The sequence below is a fragment of the Pavona decussata genome, unplaced genomic scaffold (assembly GCF_977016875.1).
Source record: "Pavona decussata unplaced genomic scaffold, jaPavDecu1.1 SCAFFOLD_4, whole genome shotgun sequence".
NCBI lineage: Eukaryota > Metazoa > Cnidaria > Anthozoa > Scleractinia > Agariciidae > Pavona > Pavona decussata.
In genome coordinates, this window is record NW_028145428.1 from 1,332,501 (window position 1) to 1,355,256 (window position 22,756).

At 37.1% G+C, this 22,756-nt stretch overlaps 2 protein-coding genes across 4 annotated transcripts; both read right to left on the reverse strand.

The window, feature by feature from the left end:
• Positions 1 to 2,064: 2,064 nt before the first annotated feature.
• On the reverse strand, positions 2,065 to 10,917 carry LOC146489689 (acid-sensing ion channel 4-A-like). Of its 3 annotated transcripts, none has more exons than XM_085103833.1 (7): positions 10,857 to 10,917; positions 7,306 to 8,288; positions 6,634 to 6,781; positions 5,929 to 5,991; positions 5,465 to 5,612; positions 4,666 to 4,757; positions 2,065 to 3,960 (listed from the first exon to the last, which is right to left on the reverse strand). In XM_085103833.1, the coding sequence occupies exons 2-7, from the start codon at positions 8,245 to 8,247 to the stop codon at positions 3,839 to 3,841; spliced, it is 1,515 nt and encodes a 504-aa protein (XP_084959959.1). In that variant the 5' UTR covers positions 8,248 to 8,288; positions 10,857 to 10,917; the 3' UTR covers positions 2,065 to 3,838. The 3 variants fall into 3 exon arrangements, with proteins under 3 accessions (XP_084959959.1, XP_084959952.1, XP_084959966.1); XM_085103826.1 differs by lacking the exon at positions 10,857 to 10,917 and adding an exon at positions 10,317 to 10,523; XM_085103840.1 differs by lacking the exon at positions 10,857 to 10,917 and adding an exon at positions 9,690 to 9,761.
• Positions 10,918 to 13,995: 3,078 nt separating this feature from the next.
• On the reverse strand, positions 13,996 to 22,480 carry LOC146489690 (acid-sensing ion channel 4-A-like). Its single transcript, XM_085103815.1, has 7 exons — positions 22,355 to 22,480; positions 17,980 to 18,962; positions 17,232 to 17,379; positions 16,143 to 16,205; positions 15,662 to 15,809; positions 14,957 to 15,048; positions 13,996 to 14,283 (listed from the first exon to the last, which is right to left on the reverse strand). The coding sequence occupies exons 2-7, from the start codon at positions 18,919 to 18,921 to the stop codon at positions 14,162 to 14,164; spliced, it is 1,515 nt and encodes a 504-aa protein (XP_084959941.1). The 5' UTR covers positions 18,922 to 18,962; positions 22,355 to 22,480; the 3' UTR covers positions 13,996 to 14,161.
• Positions 22,481 to 22,756: the final 276 nt, after the last annotated feature.

Here is a 22,756-nt window from a genome sequence, read left to right on the forward strand (position 1 = left end):
CAAGGCTGGCCTGTCTTGGACCTCTTCTCTTTACGGAATACGCCAGCGCGATGTTTCATGATGTCAAAGGCCACTTAACCACTGTGCACTGTTATGCTGTACCTGTCCTTTAGTCCCAAGGATCAGTGTGGACGAGCTGATGCAGTTTGCTGCCATCGAACGTTGCACAGAAGACATCAGGAGATGGATGTCACATGACAAGCTACTCATGAACGATTCAAAAACAGAACTGCTTTTGATAGGCACCAGACAGCAACTTTCAAAAGTCAGCATTTATTAGCTTAACAAGGAGACGTGACCCGCAATCGCCAGTTCGCAATCTAGATGTGTGGCTAGATTCAAATCTATCCATGAGTGACCATATTATCTCTGAAAATGCATGGTTACCCCAAAGGTTTTTTTTTGGATTCCAAGAGCACTTGCTAGGTTCTGCTTTCTCTGCATAGTTTTTACCCCTGCAAAAGTATCTCTGTATCAGTAGGCACCACCCATAGGAAACCCGAGTATCTCAAGATGCACCGTCCTTGACGGTCAGATTCCGTTAGGTAATTTGCACCACGATGAACAAGTATAGATTCATTTCCTAATATTATAAAAGATCGCCTAGTATGGAAGCTCATAGCCCGCCCGCGAGCAAGTTCTTTTTAAGTCATCCGCGGGAGGATAGCACGAGCGGCGAGCGAAGCGAGCCGCAACCTCTCGCGGCTCGCGCTATCCTTCCCTCGGATGACCTAAAGAAAGCTTGCTCGCAGGCCTTTCAGGTCAAGAATCATATTATGCCACTCCCCTATCACATGATATGAGACACGCAAGGGTTACGCAGGAAACGTGGGTCACTGTTTGGTTTGGATGGACAATTGTAATCACCAGGTGAGAAGTATTTAAGTCTTTGTACCCTGAGACTGAAATTTAGTTGTTATCTTTTCGTGTCTACTGAAGTACTCGGTTACGAAAATATATTGAGCTGCACTAACCGTAGTTCCCTTCGCACCGCACTAATTTTTTTGGTCTATTTGTAACCTTTCAAGAAATCTACCTTTCAAAGACTTTTACTCGCAGCCGACTCAATTTTTTTCACTGTTGATATTTGCATTGGGAAGGCTACGTTGATGGGTAAGTCAAGGATCTCACTTTAGGGGGAGGGATGGAATGAAAGGCAAGGTTGACATTTGTCATGTTGGGTTATGTTTACTTTACCTCCAAATTTTTCGTCTTTCTTTGTGATTTAACTCCGTTAGTAGTCTGAAATGTCAGCCGTCTCCTCCCCGTAGGGGACGACTCCGTTAGAGAGTATCTATATGGTATTGGGGAGCAGCTGGTCAATGAGCAAGCCAGCACTTTTTCGACTTGTTGTTCTATTACTTGATGTTGCTATTCTGCTGTCTTAATCATTATTCGATCGATCCCTATCTTCTTTTGCTAATCCTCATGCATCCACGTTTTGCGTTTCAAATGTTGACGAACTGTGATTTAAGTTTCTAAACCAGAATTTTTCATTACAAAGAGATCACTTCGCCTCACCACTTTTAATTTTTAGATAAGATTGTAAATTGCTTGTTAACTTTCAGCTAGTACATATTTGTGACTAATTCAAATGTGATGAAAAGCCCGGGGGAGGGGGGGGGGGGGGTACTCGGGTATCTTAGTGACGGGGACGTGCAAAGACCTTTTTTGGGTGTGAAATTCTCGGCTTGGGACTTTTTTCGGGTTTGAAATTTTATGGTGGACTTTTTTTGCCCTTAAGATTTTGGCGAGGACTTTTTTTTAGGGTTGATGAAAATCGTGCCCTACCATTCTTGATTTTACGCAAAACGATTTCACTAACAAGTGTAAATCATGCAAATAAAATGACAAGACAAAGACAACACTCGTAAAGTTATAGCGGTTTATTTGTTAACGATCAATCATCTGCTGGACTTTTTTTGGGTTACGTTTTTGGCTGCTGGACTTTTTTGGGTTTTCCTTAGCGTGACGGGACTTTTTTTGGGTTTCAAAATTTGGCCTCATTCGCACCTCCCCGTAACTAATATACCCGAGTACCCCCCCCCCCCCCCCCTGGGATAAAAAGTGTCATAACATTTTGAACGGCACGCTAACTGATCAAGCATTATGAGCACGTATCAGTGCACGCTTTATCAATTGGGACACAAGCTATTATGGATACATCAAATTAGATTTGCACTAATTATCGTTTTTTTTTTTCAGTTTCCTCTTCTACTTTGTTCGTTCAATTAAACAAAACCTACAAATTGAAATTAAAAATATCATATAGCAAGACATCTAACTTGCGTGTGGCACTGTGGAATTCGACCTATGTCGATGAAAGCTTCAGGATTCTTATACTGTAGGATTATCACAACGCCTTGTTTGCAATTCCGCCGTTGACATACATACTTCTTTTGTTACATGCTTCAAGGCTACAATAACTTAACTTTCTCAACAAACAAAGAGTTTTATTCTTCCAGAGCTTAAGCATTTCAAAAGATCTTGTTCGAACGTAAGTGCTAGATCAACAGTCGTGAGGGCTTCACAGACTCTTGAAAGGCAGACGATTTAGGAAGAACTGATATCTGACATATGAGGTCAACATCTATTTACTACATATAAATTTCTTGTACACAAGTTGAGATCAATTTGTTTAACATGAACGTGGTTTTAAAATTGCCGGCTTAAACATTAATAGTCTTACAAAGCATATTGATGAACTAACGCAAAATCTGCACAGAAAATCGTCCACGCGCCTGTATCACACCTTCGTTGTGAAGTTGTCCCGTGTAACATCACCCTACTGCGCCTTTCAATAACAGGCGGACTCTGAAGTTCAACATTCAACCAATCATTACGCATTTCACTAGCGTACATCACCTCAGTGGACCTATAAGAAAACAAAAATGGTTTGACTCAACGGCATCAAAAAGGCATGTTCGTGCGCTGTTTTGGCGGATTTCGATCCACTTTGTCGGTTTTTGCGGCCAGCTAGTTGTCGGCGTAGTTATTATTGACGGCAGTAAAACACGCAAATCGTTATTGAAAGGCGCAGCAACAACTGCGAGAGTCCAGTGCAGTCCAGCGACATGTGTTTTGTTTTCGAAACTATTATATATTAATAGTTAGTCAAGATGTAAACTGAAATAAATGAATTAATGAAGGAAAGAAAATTGAAAGTAAAAGGTAAACATTTTAAAGAGATCAAATTTCAAAGTGACCTCACAAATTTTAAATTCCAAAGTATTGTAAAAGTCACAAGATGGATTTAAAAGTCACATGTCGATTTTAGCTAATATTAAGAAAATTGAAGTAAAAAGCTCAAATTTCCGATTACAAGTTTTTTAGATATTCTTTTCGCGGTAAAAGTATCAAAACTTGATAAAGTTTTCGCGATACGATATTGTAGCGTTTTAAACAGTACAGATACTCCAGACAAATAAAAAGAGTGTAAATTTTTGTCTTTTGGTAATTAAAAAGTGGCGGGAAAAATGTATTCTGGTTTGCCCATTTCGACCAACTTTAATGGCCAATCTCGCAAAAGGATTCGTAGGTCCCAATGTTAATTTTGCCGAACACAAAACACTGATTGATGGACTGTGCCAACACCGTTTTTATTTGAAATTCTAACCGCGCAGTTGTGAGAAAATGTCTTTTGAAAAGGGCGTTATATTTGCGAATCCGCAAAAATCAAACAAGACGAAAATTTGCACACTCTCTGAAGACATAAAATCTATCCATAATCATTCATCTTGTGAATAATGTTTGATCGAATCTCAACATTCTACATAAATCGAAGAAACGCCAAAAAACGGAGAAAAAAGTTGGCATTTCGGGTTTCTGTTTGTTATTGTCACGCTGGGTGGGTTGACTGACGTTTTTTTTTTGTTAGGAAAACGATGAGGAAGTCGATAAACTCGCAGAAGATAAATAAGCTGCACCCAAGGAACAATCCCATGTTACCTCCGATCTCACCTGAAGAAGGAAATAAATAGCTCATTAGTCGTTATTCTTTCTTATCGAGTTCCCACCTGTCCAATCATTTCTTTGCCCATTTCATCCCATTTTACTCTCACTAACTAAGAAGAAGATCTGGCTTAATTAAAAACACTATTCAGTTACGAAATAAATTAGATATCGTTGCTTAGCATCAGTCTGTACTGAAGAGGCGACATGTAAAAAGACGAAACGTTGCCTCCAGTACACAGCCGATAAGACCAAACTCACTAGGCTTTGAGGCATGGGCGCATTGGCGAGTCAAGGCCAAGATAAATATTATTGACACATTGCGTCTACACCTTTACATTCCAGAAATCGTAAAGCACCATGGCTAGACGCGAGGGCTACCAAAAACCTAACTGTTATTAGATATGGGGAAATACCATGGCGCTACCTTCGGACATTTTAAGTACATTTTATAAAAAGGATAAAAAAATATAACTCAAGTAGGATAAATTACAATTTCTTTCAAAAAGAAAAATGAAGACTAGACTTGACCAAAACTTGGGCGACAGGCGAGGCTGATAGCAGAATGTCACAAGTTCCTCAACTGTCTCTTTTTGGAAGTGTGAACAATGAACCTCAGCGGACCACACTTGCTACAGTTCTCTGTTCAATCCCATAAAAAGTATTACAGTTTTGGATCAGAAATAGACACAAATGTCAAAAACCATTCATTACCAAACAAGGCGTTGCTATCATAAGCTGGTTGCTGCTCCTGCATCTCATAACTCAGAGATTTGAAGCCCACTTGTAAAAGCACCAGGTTATCCCTAATGAATAAGGAGAAAGAGAAAAATGTTAACTATGCAGCTGGTTTCAGTTAACGTAAAATAGAGGCCGTAAAGTCTACAAGACGTTACCATCGGCATCATAGCAGCATGCTAGGTACCCAGCAGGATTGTTCCTTATGAAAAAGGATGATGAAATAACTATAATAAAATTGCCCTCCTTTTTGATTTATTAACACTTGCGTGGCTGACTTCAGTAATAAGACAGACCAAATAAACCAGATATTTTCCACATTTCCTGTTGAAAAAAATCGACGTTATGAATATATGAAGGCGAGATATACTTTCCGGGTAGACAATTTTTTTCTTAGCCATATGGAAGTTTGCTTCTTTATTTGGATCTAAAGGGCATGGTTCAGGTTGTTGAAGGAACAGAACAATATATTCCTTATGAGACACAAGAAGTAGTTGATAAAAAAAAGTGTAAAAAATTAGAGGTAATGCGCAATAGACGTCAGCAACATTTAAAACAACATGCAAGTTAATGGCTCTTAGAGTATAATACGTCTCACATTGTGTTCAAGTTCCTATTCTAACAAGATTTTCTTTTAAAAATGCAATCGTTTTTGTGTTCAATAGTAAACAAAGAACCACTGCCACATGACAGGTATTTGTTAAAACCAAAAATCCTTTCCCTAAAACTAATAGAAAGCATCCTCCTCAAATATTCACGGCACACGTTACAATACCTTTGGTACTCTACGTTAGGATAGTCACCACTCGTCACAAAGCCTTGAGCAGTGCCAATATCTGGGAACTTTGAATAAGACACTTCAGTGGTGTATTTAGTTTGAGAACAAGGAACTTGGCAGTCGCAAAACGCCTCATCTATCAACGCTAGAGAGGTCAATTTAAAAAAGAGAATTCATAAGTCAATCAGTGTATGCCTTCAGCTAGGTAATTCTTTACAGGTTGATGGTTATCGATCAAAGACAAAGCACCATTACGATTCGCGTAGTGTTGGAACATAAAAAAGAATTCCTGGGATCGTTACTCAAACTTTCGTTAACAAAGAAACGTGTAATTGTGTTGTTCCATAGGAAAGTGATCTCCATCTTCCTAGCACATTACCAATTCTCTAAATAACATGCTTAACTGCCCAGAAGGGCATGTTTAAGCTGTGTTGCCACATGCAAATATCTGTTTTACTTACTTTCCACCATCGAAGTACAGTTCAGTTCTTCCGGTGATACACACACAGGAACTTGGAGAGAATCTAATACAGATGAAACGTATAGAAAAACAAACAAAGAAATAAACAAACAAACAAAGACATTAAAAACGTATTTACCCTCAAGATCACCGCCAGAGAACTGGTTTCACACGTGCTAAAGTTCTAACTTCCTTGTATTATTCTGACACCACAGCCTCTTTCCTCAAGAATGCTGATGACAGCCCTCTACTAATTTTGGTCTACTTCTATGGATTTTCAAATAATTTCGGCGGCCTTAATGCAGCTTCTCCGGCAGTTCCTCTGTTATAAGGATAACATGGCACGACATAATAATAATAATAATAATAATAATAATAATAACAATAATAATAATAATAATAATAATAATAATAATAATAATAATAATAATAATAATGACTTTATTGAAGGGTCACAGTATTTAGTCCTGTGGACCAATTGGGGACACAAATCAAAACGAACCCAAATAATAGATAAAACTATGTACAATCATGCTAAAACTACGTTAAAATTTGCAACCATCGACAACATGTTGATTACTGGGTGACAGATTCATAACGAGCTTTTCAAACAGATTACTGACTCTTTCTGTCTGGTACCCATGTAAGTGTTTCATCTTAGTTGGACTACATGTAATGCATTCTAGAGATCCTAATATCATCCTACCTTTGTAGCCAGGAAGTCGACAACCACACGATTTGATAGTGTTTTCAGCCTCACATTCATAGATGCAGCCCGCTAATGTGTACGTTGGGAACGTTTTCAGTTTTTTCTTGGTGCAGTTGGTAAAGTATGGCTTTTCCAGATTTTTATACTGTAAGAAATTTATTGCCTCTAATTATCGTTTAGTACTTTCCACCTACAATGTACAAACTCTTCAAGGTTGTCATACATTATGGAACTTATATAGACTTGGTTTGTAATTTGATTATGAGTCCATTATTTTAAATTGAAAACTCGTTTAACGAGTGTACTTGATATATTATATTCTAGCGCACGAACAGCTTGAAAATGCTTTGTGACATGTACCTATAGTCACGCGTTGCTATCTTAATTTTTTGACCTAAAACAAAGAAACAACATTTCTAAATTTCATTTTAATCTGAATTATTGTCAAGCACTTATTTTGAACTTCTGGCTCGGGAGATTGCAATTCTCGCGTTATTGATAGTTAATAATAAAGTATTTTTTTGCTCTTCTTTGCAGTGAGTTTTGCTCTTGAAATTGCCCGGCATGCCTCGTAACCAGCTGCACTTGTAAACAAACAAGCCACTCTTAGTCATTCTTGACTAATAAGAAACACACATTTTAAATATCTCAAATCGATAAAACTCCTACCCTTTTCTGCGACAGAACTATAACAGCATGCTGTCCTGGTCCTACGTTGATGCCTTCCCACTCATTGACATACTCTCCTTGTTGATGAATCAGGACCTTAAATCCTTCTGAGAATTTTCCTTGAGTGTAGTCCCAAGTCTGTGCATCGAGAATGATATTCAATCCGTATGAAACTCCACCGTACTCGACCTTTTTAATTTTCTCTTCAGCTCCAGAATTAAATGTGTAGCACATTCCCCATTGGGTTACCATGGGAGCAAAGTCTTTTGTTGAACAGGTTGACATATCCCAGCCAAACGTACACACAGGCCCAGCGAGGGAATTTATGTCTGGGCTATAATGTCGAGAAAAAGCTTCTATGTCGAAACGATGAGAGGATCGCTTTATTACATCCAAAAGATCTTCCCTATATTCGCTTGTACAATTTGCTATAGCGGTGTACACATCTACATCATCTGTTAGAGCACAACAGCAAACGAGAGACAGCCCACAAGGACGGTTGCCTCGCACCTCTGAAGTTACAGCGCATAAGCTGATGTTTAAGCCACTCGATGCAAACAGCGGGTTGTCATCTGTTACGACTAGTTTGCTGTAAGCAAACAAGTTGAGAGAGCAGACCGTGACAGCTGGAAAGTCCATCTCTTTGACATGTTTCGTGCTTATTACAGTGTTGACTGGACGACTGTAGAATTTCGTGAACGCGCTGTAAACAGTAAAAATGTAGTAACCACCTGCGGTGAGCAGCAAAACAAGCCAGATTAAGCGAATGATAATATGTCGTTTCATGAAGACATAACGGATTCCATGCAGGGTTGTATTATCCACAAACTCCTTCCACATCGCTGCTGAGGTCTTTGCATTGTTATCTGGAGAGGGTGTCGTCTGGGAAAGTTCTTCTCTCGACAGTTTCGACATTGCTATGTCGTTTAGCTCCGCAGACATAATATTACTTAGAGTTGCATTCGGCGGTGCTTATCCAGCTTCTGTTAAGAAAACAGTTGTAGTAAAGTTTTTCAAAAAACACTCAATTTACTTAAGTTGAATGAAACAGTGATATTTGTGCGGAACCGAAACATATGACTCTTAAAATACAAAGCACTAACTCGAGTATCAATTGGTTTGTCTGCCTTTTTTCAGTAGTTATGTGCTATATAAATTTCTTCAGTTTTCTTTTCTTTGTGGCTGCTTTATATTCTCCTCGGTAGGAATAAAGTAAAGCAGCGAGAGAAATATAGAAATTGCAATGGAGATTTCTATCGATAAACATTACACATAAACGACAAGAAGTATGTGAAATATTAGGTCGACAGTTCAAGTAAACAGTTGCAAACCATCAACAAGTTCTCTTTTTCCAAGAAGAAAGGCGATACTACAACTGCACGTCTATGTCCACAAATGACAGCATACGTGTTTACAATTTTCAGAACCTTAATAAAAAATAAAGCACCTGGCCTAAGAACAAAAGATATTTATATTGAGAAACACCTGCAAATGAAAAGGTTTGTGATTGTTATTATTCGTTTGGTTAACAGTAGTTTTCAGTAAAAACATCGGTATTTATTCGGTAAGAAACACAGTGAAATTATAACAAACAAGGAGAATAATCATTTACAGGCAAATACCAGAGAAAGAATAACTGTTAAAGTATAGATAAAGGTATGAAGGTAAAGGTATGAATAAAGAGATTTCAATTTTTATACTGTTTTTGCTTCATAGCAATGTTTAAACGTCGAAACGTGTGTCTACGACTGATCACGAAAACTTTTCTTTTGAGAAGGCACAACTTTTAAGTAGCAGTATTGTAGTGTAAAGATACATTTTTTCTTATATTTGACGTGGACAGCAATCAAAAGAATCAAAGTCGGAAGACTAAAAAATAAAATTACAAAATTTCTTATGGTTTTTTTAAAAAACGAACAACTAGGAAGAACTCTAGTAAACACTGATAATTGTGTTAAGTTAGCAACCGATTTAAAGATAAGAAAAGATATATCAACATGATCTAACACACGTAATTTCTCGTGCGGTCGCTCTTTGCAAGAAAACTAATAAATCATTAATGGTGTTTTGGTAATAAAAATGAAGCCATTTCTCACAACAGTAAGTACAAGTGGGAGTTTTTTCTCTAGTTGTTATCTCTGCAATTCAGTTCTTTAAAAAGTTTGTACATGTAAAAAACATTACGAATATTGTATTGACACAGCTATCCCCCATGGCAGAGGATTGCCAAGCTCATTGGCGTATCTGCAGCGTTAGTTATCTAGAGTGCGTTGCTTCCCGGTAACAGGTCAAAATATTGGAATTGTACTACATTATAATAAAAGAGAAAGATAAGATGGTGTATATTATTCTCTTTGTGAGAAAGAAAAAGAAAATCTGATTACCTGAATTTTGTTTCCAATAAGGTGAATAATGACCAAAGTCTACTCTTCGCCTGCTGTTTTCTTCGAAATTTGCATTTTCTGTTATTTCTCAAAATTGTACTGAACAGTCTTTAATTTCATAGATAAGAAACATAATTATAGTGGATTATTATTTTCATTCTAAAAACTGCACTGTTATTTTTGCGTCTACAAATTTCCGTTTTTACTTTCTCCGATGTCCAAAGCGCACAATTTTATTATCTATATTGTTGAATTTTGCTTAGACCAGCTGCTGACATAACAATTAATAACAATTTATGTCAACTGCCATAAACAAGACATGCATAATAATATAATTTAAAGTTTACTGCAGTTGAAAATTTCAAACCACAGAAACCCTTGGATTTGAGTGTCCAAGCACTGTCCTCGATTAAGAACATTAAGAAACGCTCTTTCCTTCCTTGGGCATCAGGAAAGCATATCTATTGTTTGCAAAAACTAACTGTTGAGGAAATCGAACGTTCGTGATAAATTATAAATTAATTGAAATTTCTATTTATGTCGATGAACTCATTTGCAACGCAGATGATTACTACTAATGAGAATACGCTATTATTTATAACATCAATGTAATAAAAACAGACTTACGGTAAATAGACTAGTTTCTTCACTTGGATGATGAAAATCGAAGTTTTGGTCACAACGGTAATTGAGTGGGCTTTTTGAGATCTTATCACGTAAGTCATTGCAACCGCTACTAAAAAACATGACCTGCGTTTGCCCTTTTCTTTCTACATTGTGTGCTGCCATAGCAACGAAGTTAGTTCAGAAACAATGCCTTCTTGCTCACTCTAATGAATTTTAATTCGCGATAAGGGTTGATGAGCAGGAGAGTTCCTCAGCAATGAACAAGAGCTTACATTTTTGTTACTCTCTGACAGCAACTTTTAGGTGATTCATATACCACATATTCATGGAAAAAAGTTCCCCATGCAAGGTCAAATGTGTACTTCTCCTCGGAAAAATTTCAGCAGCATGTATTCGTGAAGTTCATAACGAGAAATACTATTCGAAAATTTTAAAGTTATATGAATCATGTCTGTGGCATTGTAAGAGAACAACTGCATTTCCTAAGTGAATGTTATTTAAAAAAGAATTTGTATCGTTTTCTCTAGTCTTATTTCTTACCCTTTCTACGCATAAATCACGATTACTTGTCATCTTTGTCATCTGCATCGTTTATCACGTTGATCAGTTCTGCCTGTCTACTTTGGACTTATGACAACGGTGGGCATTACGTCATGAAATACTATTTATGATCGTTTTTTGAGGACGCCAAGAAAGTGAATTGTAATAACAAATATACACAAAGATGTAAATGGACTCGTAATTATCGAAAACTCACAGTCAATATGGCAGGAGTATTTTGCAGAACGCGAACCTATTACATTAATGTCCTGTAATATCAAATGTGTGCTATAACCACAATTAAAAGCTAACCGTGTGTAATAAGTGCTTAACCCTGGAAAGGGTAGAGAAATGTCTGGGACGAAATGTTATTATTCGTTGCTTAAGGGAACAATTTAAGTCACGTGAGCTGGTCATTTGACATCTTCAAGGAACAGAAAATTGCTAACCTTCACTCGAGCCCGGGGTCAGTATCGGGATTGTAGAATTAGTGTCATTGCTTTGGCCGTTGGTTCATTTCTTTGAAATAGAGTTAGTTTTAGGTAAGAGTCGGGGTTTTGGGCGTCGACAAGCCTTCTCATCACGCGGCAACACTTTAGCGTAACTAGGCATACGGTGGTGTGTTTGTTAAGCGAAAAAGAGCTTGCCCTGAAAGGTTAATTTCAAAACTGACCACCCCCCTGACTTGCACTTTGGGTTTTGTTTTGAAATGGAGCTCTTGAAGGCTTGTACCAGCTACCTTCTCAAACTAAGTCCTTATTCCTTGCTTAGACTAACACAAAACGTTCTAGTGTTACTAATACTAAAAGCTAACACCAGTTTCCGGAGTCTGTGATATCGAAATGTGAACTACAATGGAAAAAGAAAATTTCATTAACCCTTTGGATCCTAACAACGTATATTTACGCCGAAAACACTGTTCTTGCTTCTATGAATTGCTTCTTGTTTGACTAAAGCCACAACGTCACGATAATGTGTTAATGGCACCAGCTGATGTATATTGCCATCATCAGCATGTTTGGCGACTCAGTCAGCATGAAACCACCTCTCAACTCTGTTTCCTTTCAGAAGCTTGCCTCTACCTACATTCTAGCTTAATGATGCCAGAATATGGGCTTCTGCAGAGGAAAATGGCTCGAAAAACACTTATAAAGCAAACAAACAACAACCGTAACTTGTATCACGTGACAATTTAGCCTGAGCCCACGGTTTCTAAAGACCGCAGATATTTTTATTTTATCTCCATTTATGGAGAAATTAAGTGGTACAGACGATTTATTACCAAAAAGTAACTGGAAAAAATAGCACAAACCTAGGATCAAAAGGTTAACCCTAAATGATTTAGACGAGCCTAAAATGCTACACTTTGCAATCGGCATTCTTGAAAATACCCCTGGCTCACAGTTTCAATGTCACTTTAGTTTTTCTTTACAACTAACTCCGAATTTCTGAAGCGAACGAGGCCTTACCGAAATTAACCACTGGCCATGGGTACCTTTGATAATTGCCATTAATTATTTAAACTGGAAATAGTTTGGCAGGCCCCAGTTGTTTAAAGAACGGACGACTTTCTCCAAAGGATAAAATGTTTTGGTTGGAGCTCATTTTATCCGCTGGATAGAATTATCAACTTTTTGAACAACCTTCCCCTGGTTTGTAGCAAAATGAATAAATTTGCTGTAGAGAAGACACCATGTTTCTTCTCTTTTCGTGCCGGTGATTGAACAATTCAGAAAGTTACTTCCTCTTTCGCTGTTGTTGCAGTTCGATTCAAGAAACCCCCTGAGGAGGAAGTGTGGGTTGTTACTGAGTGCTTACAGGGCACAAACTCCCATTCAGCCATCTTGTAATACAGCTTTTATCAGTTTGATTTCTTAAAACATATGTTATAGCGTAGTGCCTTTAGAAAATTGAAACAGCGATTGCGAGGGATAACGTTCACTTAATTTGAGGTATGAAAGATTTGTGCGACTGTTCAACATGACTTCGCCCGACTTATATGTCAATATGAAATTCTGCAAACTCGTGTACGGAATAGATGGGACTTCTTCAGCAAGCACAGGGGTACAAGACAGTAGTAACTGGATTTATAAACGATATACGTGCACCATACATACATTAAATAAAATATTGGTGATATGATCCGTATGATGACTCGTATCCATTGATACTCGGCTACTCTATATCATTAATATTGTTGTTGCCGCAACCTTGGAGGAAGTATTGTATGGGCAGAGCGTTGATGTTAACCAATGTTATGCTGCGTACAGCGGCTTGGCCTCACGCAAACGCATGCGAAAGCAATATAGAATGTAGTGACAATAATATAACTATAACATCGAATGATATAGTTTTATGGAATAATAACGAAAATTGGGGTAACCACGCATTGGTTCAGAGATAACGAAGCAACAATAATTCTAAAGGTTTTGAAATAAATAACAATGTATAGCATTTTCTTTCCAAAATAAATCTCAGTTATCTCGGAAAAAATGAATGATTATTACTAGTTTTCAGTACTCGTTTCTTCAAAGCCCTAACCTTCAATTCTTCTACTCTCCCTAGGGCCTCACTATCCTTGTTCAAATTACCCTCTTAAACATGTATGTACTTCAAATATCGCTTGTTCTCTACCCAACCGGATAGAAAGAAATTAAGATTTGTTGCTGTGCGAACGAACTGAGGGCACAGAAAAACACAAACACGTTGAACATGGCAAGGGCAAGGGGACTGTAATAAATCAGAAACATGCATAACATTTTTTAGTGTGATTATGAAAAATCGTAATTCCACCGCGAAATTTCAAAGGGAAACGGATTCTTTTTACGCCTTCTCTTCTTTCGATTCCTTTTCTTTTTAACATTATTGGTTCTGGTGAAGGCAGTCTTGGCACACCTTCCGGTAATTTTTTAACTTCTCTTTGTTGTTTCTCTTTCGAATTTTTCAAAGATAATTAGTTCATCCGTACAGATGGATAAAGTGTGTGCCAAAGGAATTTTTTTCAAAAGCGCCAATTAAAAATTTAAAGCTCTTTTTCAATATCTGCATGAAAAAACATGAAAAAAAACTTGATTAAAATTAGTTGAACCATTGTTTTATTTATAAAAACAACCAATAAAACATACATCGATTACAAAAGGAAAACATGCCTACATACGAATAAGCGTCATCCAATAGCGTGCTAAAAGGTACGGAGGTGGGAGCAGGCAGGTGGGGTGGTCAGCTCTATTGGCCATGTAAATAAATCCTTCCGCATATAGATAGAGAACATCAAGTCATGAATTTCGGGTTTCTGTTTGTTATTGTCATGCCGGGTGGGTTGACTGACGTTTTTTTGTTGTTAGGAAAACGATGAGGAAGTCGATAAACTCGCAGAAGATAAATAAGCTGCACCCAAGGAACAATCCCATGTTACCTCCGATCTCACCTGAAGAGGGAAATAAATAGTTCATTAGTCGTTATTCTTTCTTATCGAGTCTCCACCTTTCCAGTCACTTCCTTGCCCTTTCATCCCATTAAAATGTCACTAACTAAGAAGAAGATCTGGCTTAATTAAGAGCACTATTCAGTTACGAAATAAATTAGAATCGTTGCTTAGCATCAGTCTGTACTAAAGAGGCGACATGTAAAAAGACGAAACGTTGCCTCTTCTACACAGCCGATAAGAACAAACTCACTAGGCTTTGAGGCATGGGGACATTGGCGAGCCAAGGCCAAGATACATATTATTGACACATGGTATCTACACCTGTACATTCCAGGGTTACCAAAAACCTAAATGTTAGGAAAAATGGGGAAATGCCATGGCGCTACCTTCGGACATTTTAGGTACATTTTATAAATAGGATAAAGAAATGTAACTCAAGTGGGATAAATTACAATTTCTTCCAAGAAGAAAAATGAAGACTAAACTTGACCGAAAGTTGGGCGACAGGCGAGGCTGAGAGCAAAATGTCACAAGTTCCTCAACTGGCTCTTTTTGAAAGTGTGAACAATGAACCTCTGCGGAACAAACTTCTTACAGATCTCTGTTTAATCCTGTCAAGAATATTACAGTTTTGGATCAGAAATAGACACAAATGTAACAAACCATTCATTACCAAACAAAGCGTTGCTATCATAAGCTGGTTGCTGCTCCTGCATCTCATAACTCAGAGATTTGAATCCCACTTGTAAAAGCACCAGATTGTTCCTGATGAATAAGGAGAATGAAATAACAATAATAAAATGGTCTTCCTTAACCAGTTACTTCCTGTCACCTTATTTTAAGCGGTATCTATTGATTTGCGTGGGTGACTTCAGTAATAAGACAGACTAAATGAAGGAGATATGTTCCACATTTTCTGTTGCAAAAATCGACGTGATGAAAATATGAAGGCGAGATTTACCATCCGGGTAGACAATTTTTTTCTTAGCCATATGGAAGTTTGCTTCTTTATTTGGATCTAAAGGGCATGGTTCAGGTTGTTGAAGGAACAGAACAATATATTCCTTATGAGACACAAGAAGTAGTTGATAAAAAAAATATATCAGTGTAAACAATTGGAGGTAATGCGCAATAGACGTCAGGAACGCGACATTTTAAAACAACTTTCAAGTTAATGGCTCTTAGAGTATGCCTCTCTCTTTGTGTTCAAGGTACCCACTCTACCAAGACTTTCTTTTAAAAATGCAATCGTTTTTGTCTTCAACAGTAAACAAAGAACCACTGCTACATGACGGGAATTTGCCTAAAACCAAAAATCCTTTCCCTAAAACTTATACAAAGCATCCTCCTCAAATATTCACGGCACACATTACAATACCTTTGGTACTCTACGTCGGGATAGTGACCACTCGCCACAAATCCTTGAGCAGTGCCAATATCTGGGAACTTTGAATAAGACACTTCAGGGGTGTATTTAGTTTGAGAGCAAGGAACTTGGCAGTCGCAAAACGCCTCATCTATCAACGCTAGAGAGATCAATTTAAAAAAAGATTATTCATTAGTAATCAGTGTATGCCTTCAGCTAGGTACTTCTTTACAGTTTGATGGTTTTTGATCAAAGACAAAGCACTATTACGATTTGCATTGTGTTACACCATAACAAAGAAACTGGGGTCGTTACTTAAACTTTCGTTAACGAAGAACGTGTAATTGTGTTGTCAGTTGCACAGAAAAGTGATCTCCATCTTCGTAAGCCGTTACCAATTTTCCAAATAACTTGCTTAACTGCCCAGAAGGGCGTGTTTAAGCTGTGTTGTCACATGCAAACGTCGATCAAACAGATAATCTGTCTTACTCACTTGCCACCAGCGCAGTACAGTTCAGTTCTTCTGGTGATACACAAGCGGGAACTTGGAGAGAATCTAACACAGATAAAACGTAAAGAAAAAACAAAACAACATTCGTAACGTATTTACGCTCAAGATGACCGCCGGTGAACCGGTTTCGCACGTGCTAGAGTTCTAACTACCTTGTATTATTTCTGATACCACAGCCTCTTTCCTCAAGAATGCTGATGACAGCCCTCTACCAATTTTGGTCTACTTTCATAGCGCGTAAAAGGGAACGGCCACTTGATTCAAATCATTTTACAATAACTGTCCAAATTCCCGCGCGCTGATTGGCTCGTAGCTATTGTCTATAAGAGTACAGACAATAAAAATGACGTCAGATGTAACGCGCGCGCTTTCTCAACGAAAAAAATAGCCAATTCCGCTCTTACGTTTTCCATGTTATTGTAAAAAACAAATCGACAGCATTTTTCTATGGTCTATACTCTTATAGACCATAAAATGACGCCATAAAATGTCCAAAACTTGGCAGTGAAACCACTCGCCTTTGGCTCGTGGTTCCACTTGAGTTTTGAACATTTTTTGACGTCATTTTATGGTCTATAAGAGTATAGACCATAGAAAACTGCCGTCGATTTGTTAAATAGATAGGAAACTCAAACGCCCTTAGCCCAAAAGATAAAATGGTTGGATTATGGGGTATGAAATACTGTCATTGCCGTATGTTTCTGGCCAAGAAGTGACACTCTGTAAATAAGGATAACATGGCACAGCATAATAATAATAATAATAATAATAATAATAATAATAATAATAATAATAATAATAATAATAATAATAATAATGATAATGACTTTAGTCCTGTGGACTAACTGGGGACACAAATCGAAACGAACTCACATAATAGATAAAACTATGTACAATCATGCTCAACTACATTAAATTGGCAACCATTGACAACGTGTTGATTTCTGGGTGACAGATTTATAACGAGCTTTTCAGACGGATTACTGACTCTTTCTGTCTGGTACCCATGGAAGTGTTTCATCTTAGTTGGACTACATGTAATGCATTCTAGAGATCCTAATATCATCCTACCTTTGTAGCCAGGAAGTCGACAACCACACGATTTGATAGTGTTTTCAGCCTCACATTCATAGATGCAGCCCGCTAATGTGTACGTGGAGAACGTTTTCAGTTTTTTCTTAGTGCAGTTGGTAAAGTATGGCTTTTCCAGATTTTTATACTGTAAGAAATTTATTGTCTCTTATTATCATTTAGTACTTTCCACCTACAATGTACAAACTCTTCAAGGTTGTCATACATTATGGAACTTATATAGACTTGGGTTGTAATTTGATTATGAGTCCATTATTTTTAATTTAAAACTCATTTAACGAGTATACTTGATATATTATATTCTAGCGCACGAACAGCTTGAAAATGCTTTGTGACATGTACCTTTCTTTGTAAGATTCAGTGTTTTATTAAAAATTCAACAGTCACGCATTGTTATCTTAATTTGTTGCCTTGCAACAAACAAACAAACAAACAAACAAACAACAACAAAAACAACATAAAACCAAACAACGTTTCCAAATTCCAATTCGATCTGGATTATTGTCAAGTACTTATCATAAACTTCTGGCTTGGGAGATTGCGCAAGCACTTCTCGCGTTATTGATAGTAAATAATTTTTTGCTTTACTTTACAGTGAGTTTTGCTTTTGATATTGGCCGGCGTGCCTCGTAACCAGCTGCACTTGTAAACAAACAAGCCACTCTTAGTCATTCTTGACTAGTAAGAAGCATACATTTTAAATACCTCAAATGGATAAAACTCCTACCCTTTTCTGCGACAGAGCTATAACAGCATGCTGTCCTGGTCCTACGTTGATGCCTTCCCATTCATCGACATATTCTCCTTGATGATGAATCAGCACCTTAAATCCTTCTGAGAATTTTCCTTGAGTGTAGTCCCAAGTCTGTGCATCGAGAATGATATTCAATCCGGATGAAACTCCACCAGACTCGACCTTTTTAATTTTCTCTTCAGCTCCAGAATTAAATGTGTAGCACATTCCCCACTGGGTTACCATGGGAGCAAAGTCTTTTGTTGAACAGGTTGACTTATCCCAGCCAAACGCACACATAGGCCCAGCGAGGGAATTTATGTCTTGGCTATAATGTCGAGAAAAAGCTTCTGTATCGAGACGATGAGAGGATTGCTTTATTACATCCAAAAGATCTTCCCTATATTCACTTGTACAATTTGGTATAGCAGTGTACACATCTATATCATCTGTTGGAGCACAACAGCAAAGGAGAGACAACCCACAAGGACGGTTGCCTCGAACCTCTGAAGTTACAGCACATGAGCTGATGTTTAAGCCACTGGATGCAAACAGGGGGTTGTCATCCGTTACGACTAGTTTGCTCTTAGCAAACGAGTTGAGAGAGCAGACCGTGACAGCTGGAAAGTCCATCTCTTTGACGTGTTTCGTGCTTATTACAGTGTTGACTGGACGACTGTAGAATTTAGTGAAAGCTCTGTAAACAGTAAAAATGTAGTAACCACCTGCGGTGAGCAACAGAACAAGCCAGATTAAGCGAATGACAATATGTCGTTTCATGAAGACATAACGGATTCCATGCAGGATTGTATTATCCGCAAACTCCTTCCACATCTCTGCTGAGGTCTTTACATTGTTATCTGGAGAGGGTGTTGTCTGGGAAAGTTCTTCTCTCGACAGTTTCGACATTGCTATGTCGTTTAGCTTCGCAGACATAATATCACTTAGCTTTGCTCTTAGCGGTGCTCATCCAGTTTCTGTTGAGAAAACAGTTGTTGTAAGAAATTTTCAGAAAACACTCAATTTACTTAAGTTGAATGAAACAGTGATATTTGTGCTTAACCGATACATATGACTATTAAAATATAAAGCACTAACTCGAGTATCTATTACTTTGCTTACCTTTTTTTCAGTTGTAATGTGCTATATAAATGTCTTCAGTTTTCTTTTCTTTGTGGCTGCTTTATTTTCTCCTCGGTAGGAGTAAAGTAAAGCAGCGAGAGAAATGTAGAAATTTGCCATGGACATTTCTATCGATAAACATTACACATAAACGACAAGATGTATGTGAAATCTTAGGTGGACAGTTCAAGTAAACAGTTGCAAACCATCAGCAAGTTCTTTTTTTCCAAGAAGAAAGGCGATACTACAAATGCACGTCTATGTCCACGAATTACAGCGTACATGTTTACAAGTTTTAGAACGTTAATTAAAAATAAAGCACCTTGTCTAAGAACAAAATGTATTTCCATTGAGAGACACCTTCAAAAAATGAAAAAGGTTTGTGATTGTTTTATTATTCGTTTGGTTGACAGTAGTTTTCAGTAAAACCATCGGTATACATTCGGTAAGAAACACAGTGGAATTATAACAAAAACAATCAAAAACAAGGAGAATAATCATTTACAGGCAAATACCAGAGAAAGAATAACTTTTAGGGTATAGATAAAGGTAACAAGGTAAAGGTATAAGTAAAGAGATTTCAAATTTATAATGTTTTTGCTTCATAGCAAAGTTTAAACGTCGAAGCGTGTGTCTACGACTGATCACGAAAACGTTTCTTTTGAGCAGGCACAACTTTTAAGTAGCGGTATTGTACTGTACATATACATTGTGTCTATTATTTGATGCGGACAGCAATCAAAAGAAACAAAACCAGAAGATTAAAAAAAAATTAAAAATTTGGAATGGTGTTGTTTAAGAAGAACAACTAGGAAGAACGGTAATAAACATAATTGTGTTTAGTTAGCAACCGATTTAAAGATAAGAAAGGATATATCAGCATAATCTAAAAAAAATCCACTTACTTAATTTCTGGTGCTATCGCTCTTTGCAGGTAAACTAATAAATCATTAATCGTATTTTGAGTAATAAGAATGAAGCCATTTCTCACAACAGTAATCACAGTTGGGAATTTTTTTTCTCTAGTTCTTATCTCTGCAATTCAGTTCTTTACAATTTTTTACATGTAAAAAAACATTACGAATATTGTATTGACACAGCTGTCACCCATGGCATAAGATTGCCAAGCTCATTGGCATATCAACAGCTTTAGTTATCTAAAGTGCGTTGTTTCCTGTTAGAAGGCAGAATTATAGGAATTGTATTACATTATAATAAAAGAGAAGGATATGATGGTGTATATTATTCTCTTTGTGAGAAAGAAAAAGCAAATCTAATATCCTTATAAGATTCTTATCTTCCCTAAATTTTGTTTCCAATAAGGTGAATAATGACCAAAGTTTACTCTTCGCCTTCTGTTTTCTTCGAAATTTGCATTTTTCTTTTATTTCACAAAATTGTACTGAACAGTTTTTGATTTTATAGATAAGAAACATAAATATAGTGGATTATTATTTTCATTCTAAAAACTGCACTGTTATTTTTTACATGTACGCAGTTTCCGTTTTTCCTTTCCTCGATGTCCAAAGCGCAAAATTTTATTATCAAAATTGTTGAATTTTGTTTATAACAGCTGCTGACATAACAATTATTAACAATTTATGTGAACTGCCATAAACAAGGCAGGTATAATAATACAATTTAAAGTTAAATTCAGATGAAAATTTCAAAATCACAGAAACCCTTGCTTTTGAGTGTCCAAGCACTGTCCTTGATTAAGAATAGGGAAGCATATCTATCTAGTTTCCTGTAGCTCAGCAGTAGAGCATCCGAACCAGTGATCGGAAGGTCTTAGGGTTCGACTCCTGATAGGAGCACTCGGATTTGTTTTTTTTCGAGTATGCCTGTGTCACTTTCTAGAATAATACATCATACTCAAGCATATCTATTGTTTGCAAAAGCTAACTGTTGAGGACATCGAACGATCGTGACAAACTATAAATTAATTGAAACGGAAATTTCTATTCCTGTCGATGAACTCATTTGCAACGCAGATGATTACTACTAAAGAGAATAGGCTATTATTTATTATATCAATGTAATAAAAATAGACCTACGGTAAATGAACCAGTTTGTTCGCTTGGATGATGAAAATCGAAGTTTTGGTCACAACGGTAATTGAGTGGGCTTTTATGAGATCTTATCACGTAAGTCATTGCAACTGCTACTAAAAAAACGAGCTACGTTTGCCCTTTTCCTTTTACATTGTGTGATTCCATAGCAACGAAATTATTCAGAAACAATGCCTTCTTGCTCAAATTGATGAATTCTAATTCGTGATAAGGGCTGATGAGCAAGCGAGTTTCGCAGCAATGGACAAGAGCTTACATTTTTGTTACTCTCTGACAGCAACTTTTAGGTGATTCATATACCACATATTCATGGAAAAAAAATCCCCATGCAAGGTCAAATGTGTACTTCTCCTCGGAAAAATCTCAGCAGCATTTATTCGTGAAGATCATAGCAAGAAAATACTGTTCGAAAATTTTAAAGTTATATGAATCATGTCAGTAGCATAGTAAGAGAACAACTACATTTCCTCAGTGAATGTTACTTGAAAAAGAATTATCTTTTTCTCTAGTCTTATTTCTTACCCTTTCTACGCATAAATCACGATGACTTGTCGTCTTTGTCATCTGCATTGTTTATCACGTTGATCAGTTCTGCCTGTCTACTTTGAACTTATGACAACTGTCAGCATTACGTTATGAAATGTTATTTATGATTATTTTTCGAGAACGCCGCGAAAGTGAATTGCAATAAAAAATATACACAAACTGGATGTAAATGGACCCGTAATTATCGAAAACTCACAGTCAATATGGCACGAGTATTTTGCAAACACGAACCTATTGCATTTATGTCCTGTAATGTCAAATGTCTGCTATAACCACAATTTAACGCTAACCGTGTGTTTAACAAGTGCTTAACCCTAAATAGTATAGAGAAATGTCTGGGGCGAACTGTTATTATTCGTTGCTTCACCCTAAATGATGTAGACGACCCTTAAATGCTACGCTTTTCAATCGGCATTCTTCAAAATACCCCTAGCTCACAGTTTCGCTGTCACGCAAGCTAATTCAATGTCGGTTTTCACAAGTTCTCCGTGCGAATTCGTGCTTTTAGGAAGAAAAACGAAAACTCAAAAGACAACCATACGAAGCGAAGCGGTTTTTATCTTTTTCGTCTTACTGATTCGAGTAAATATAATTATAATTATGAACAATCAAAATACAACAGCTCTCACCTTAAAAGTCACAACAAGGAGTTCAAGACGCGATTCGAAAGTTTCAGCATTAATGACTTTGAACGAGGATTTAAATAACCTCTCTTCTGCATCTATGCAGTACAGCTGTGAATGTTTGAAGCAGCGATAATATTACACTGAACGGTGTTTCTTCAGTGGTGTTTTTTTCCTTACGCACATATTATGACATGCTATCAATAAGAAAACAGTGCAATCATGCATGTAGGATTAATCAGCTTATGATGACGTAATTACGTGACAATATTTGTCGATGTTATTGTTTTGAAATTGCCAATTGAAGAGGTATTGTGGCTGAGTGTCGAGATGGTAATGTCAATGTTATCACAATTTTTAATAAGGATATAATACCTTTTACCCTCTCAACACACGCGATGCCTACCA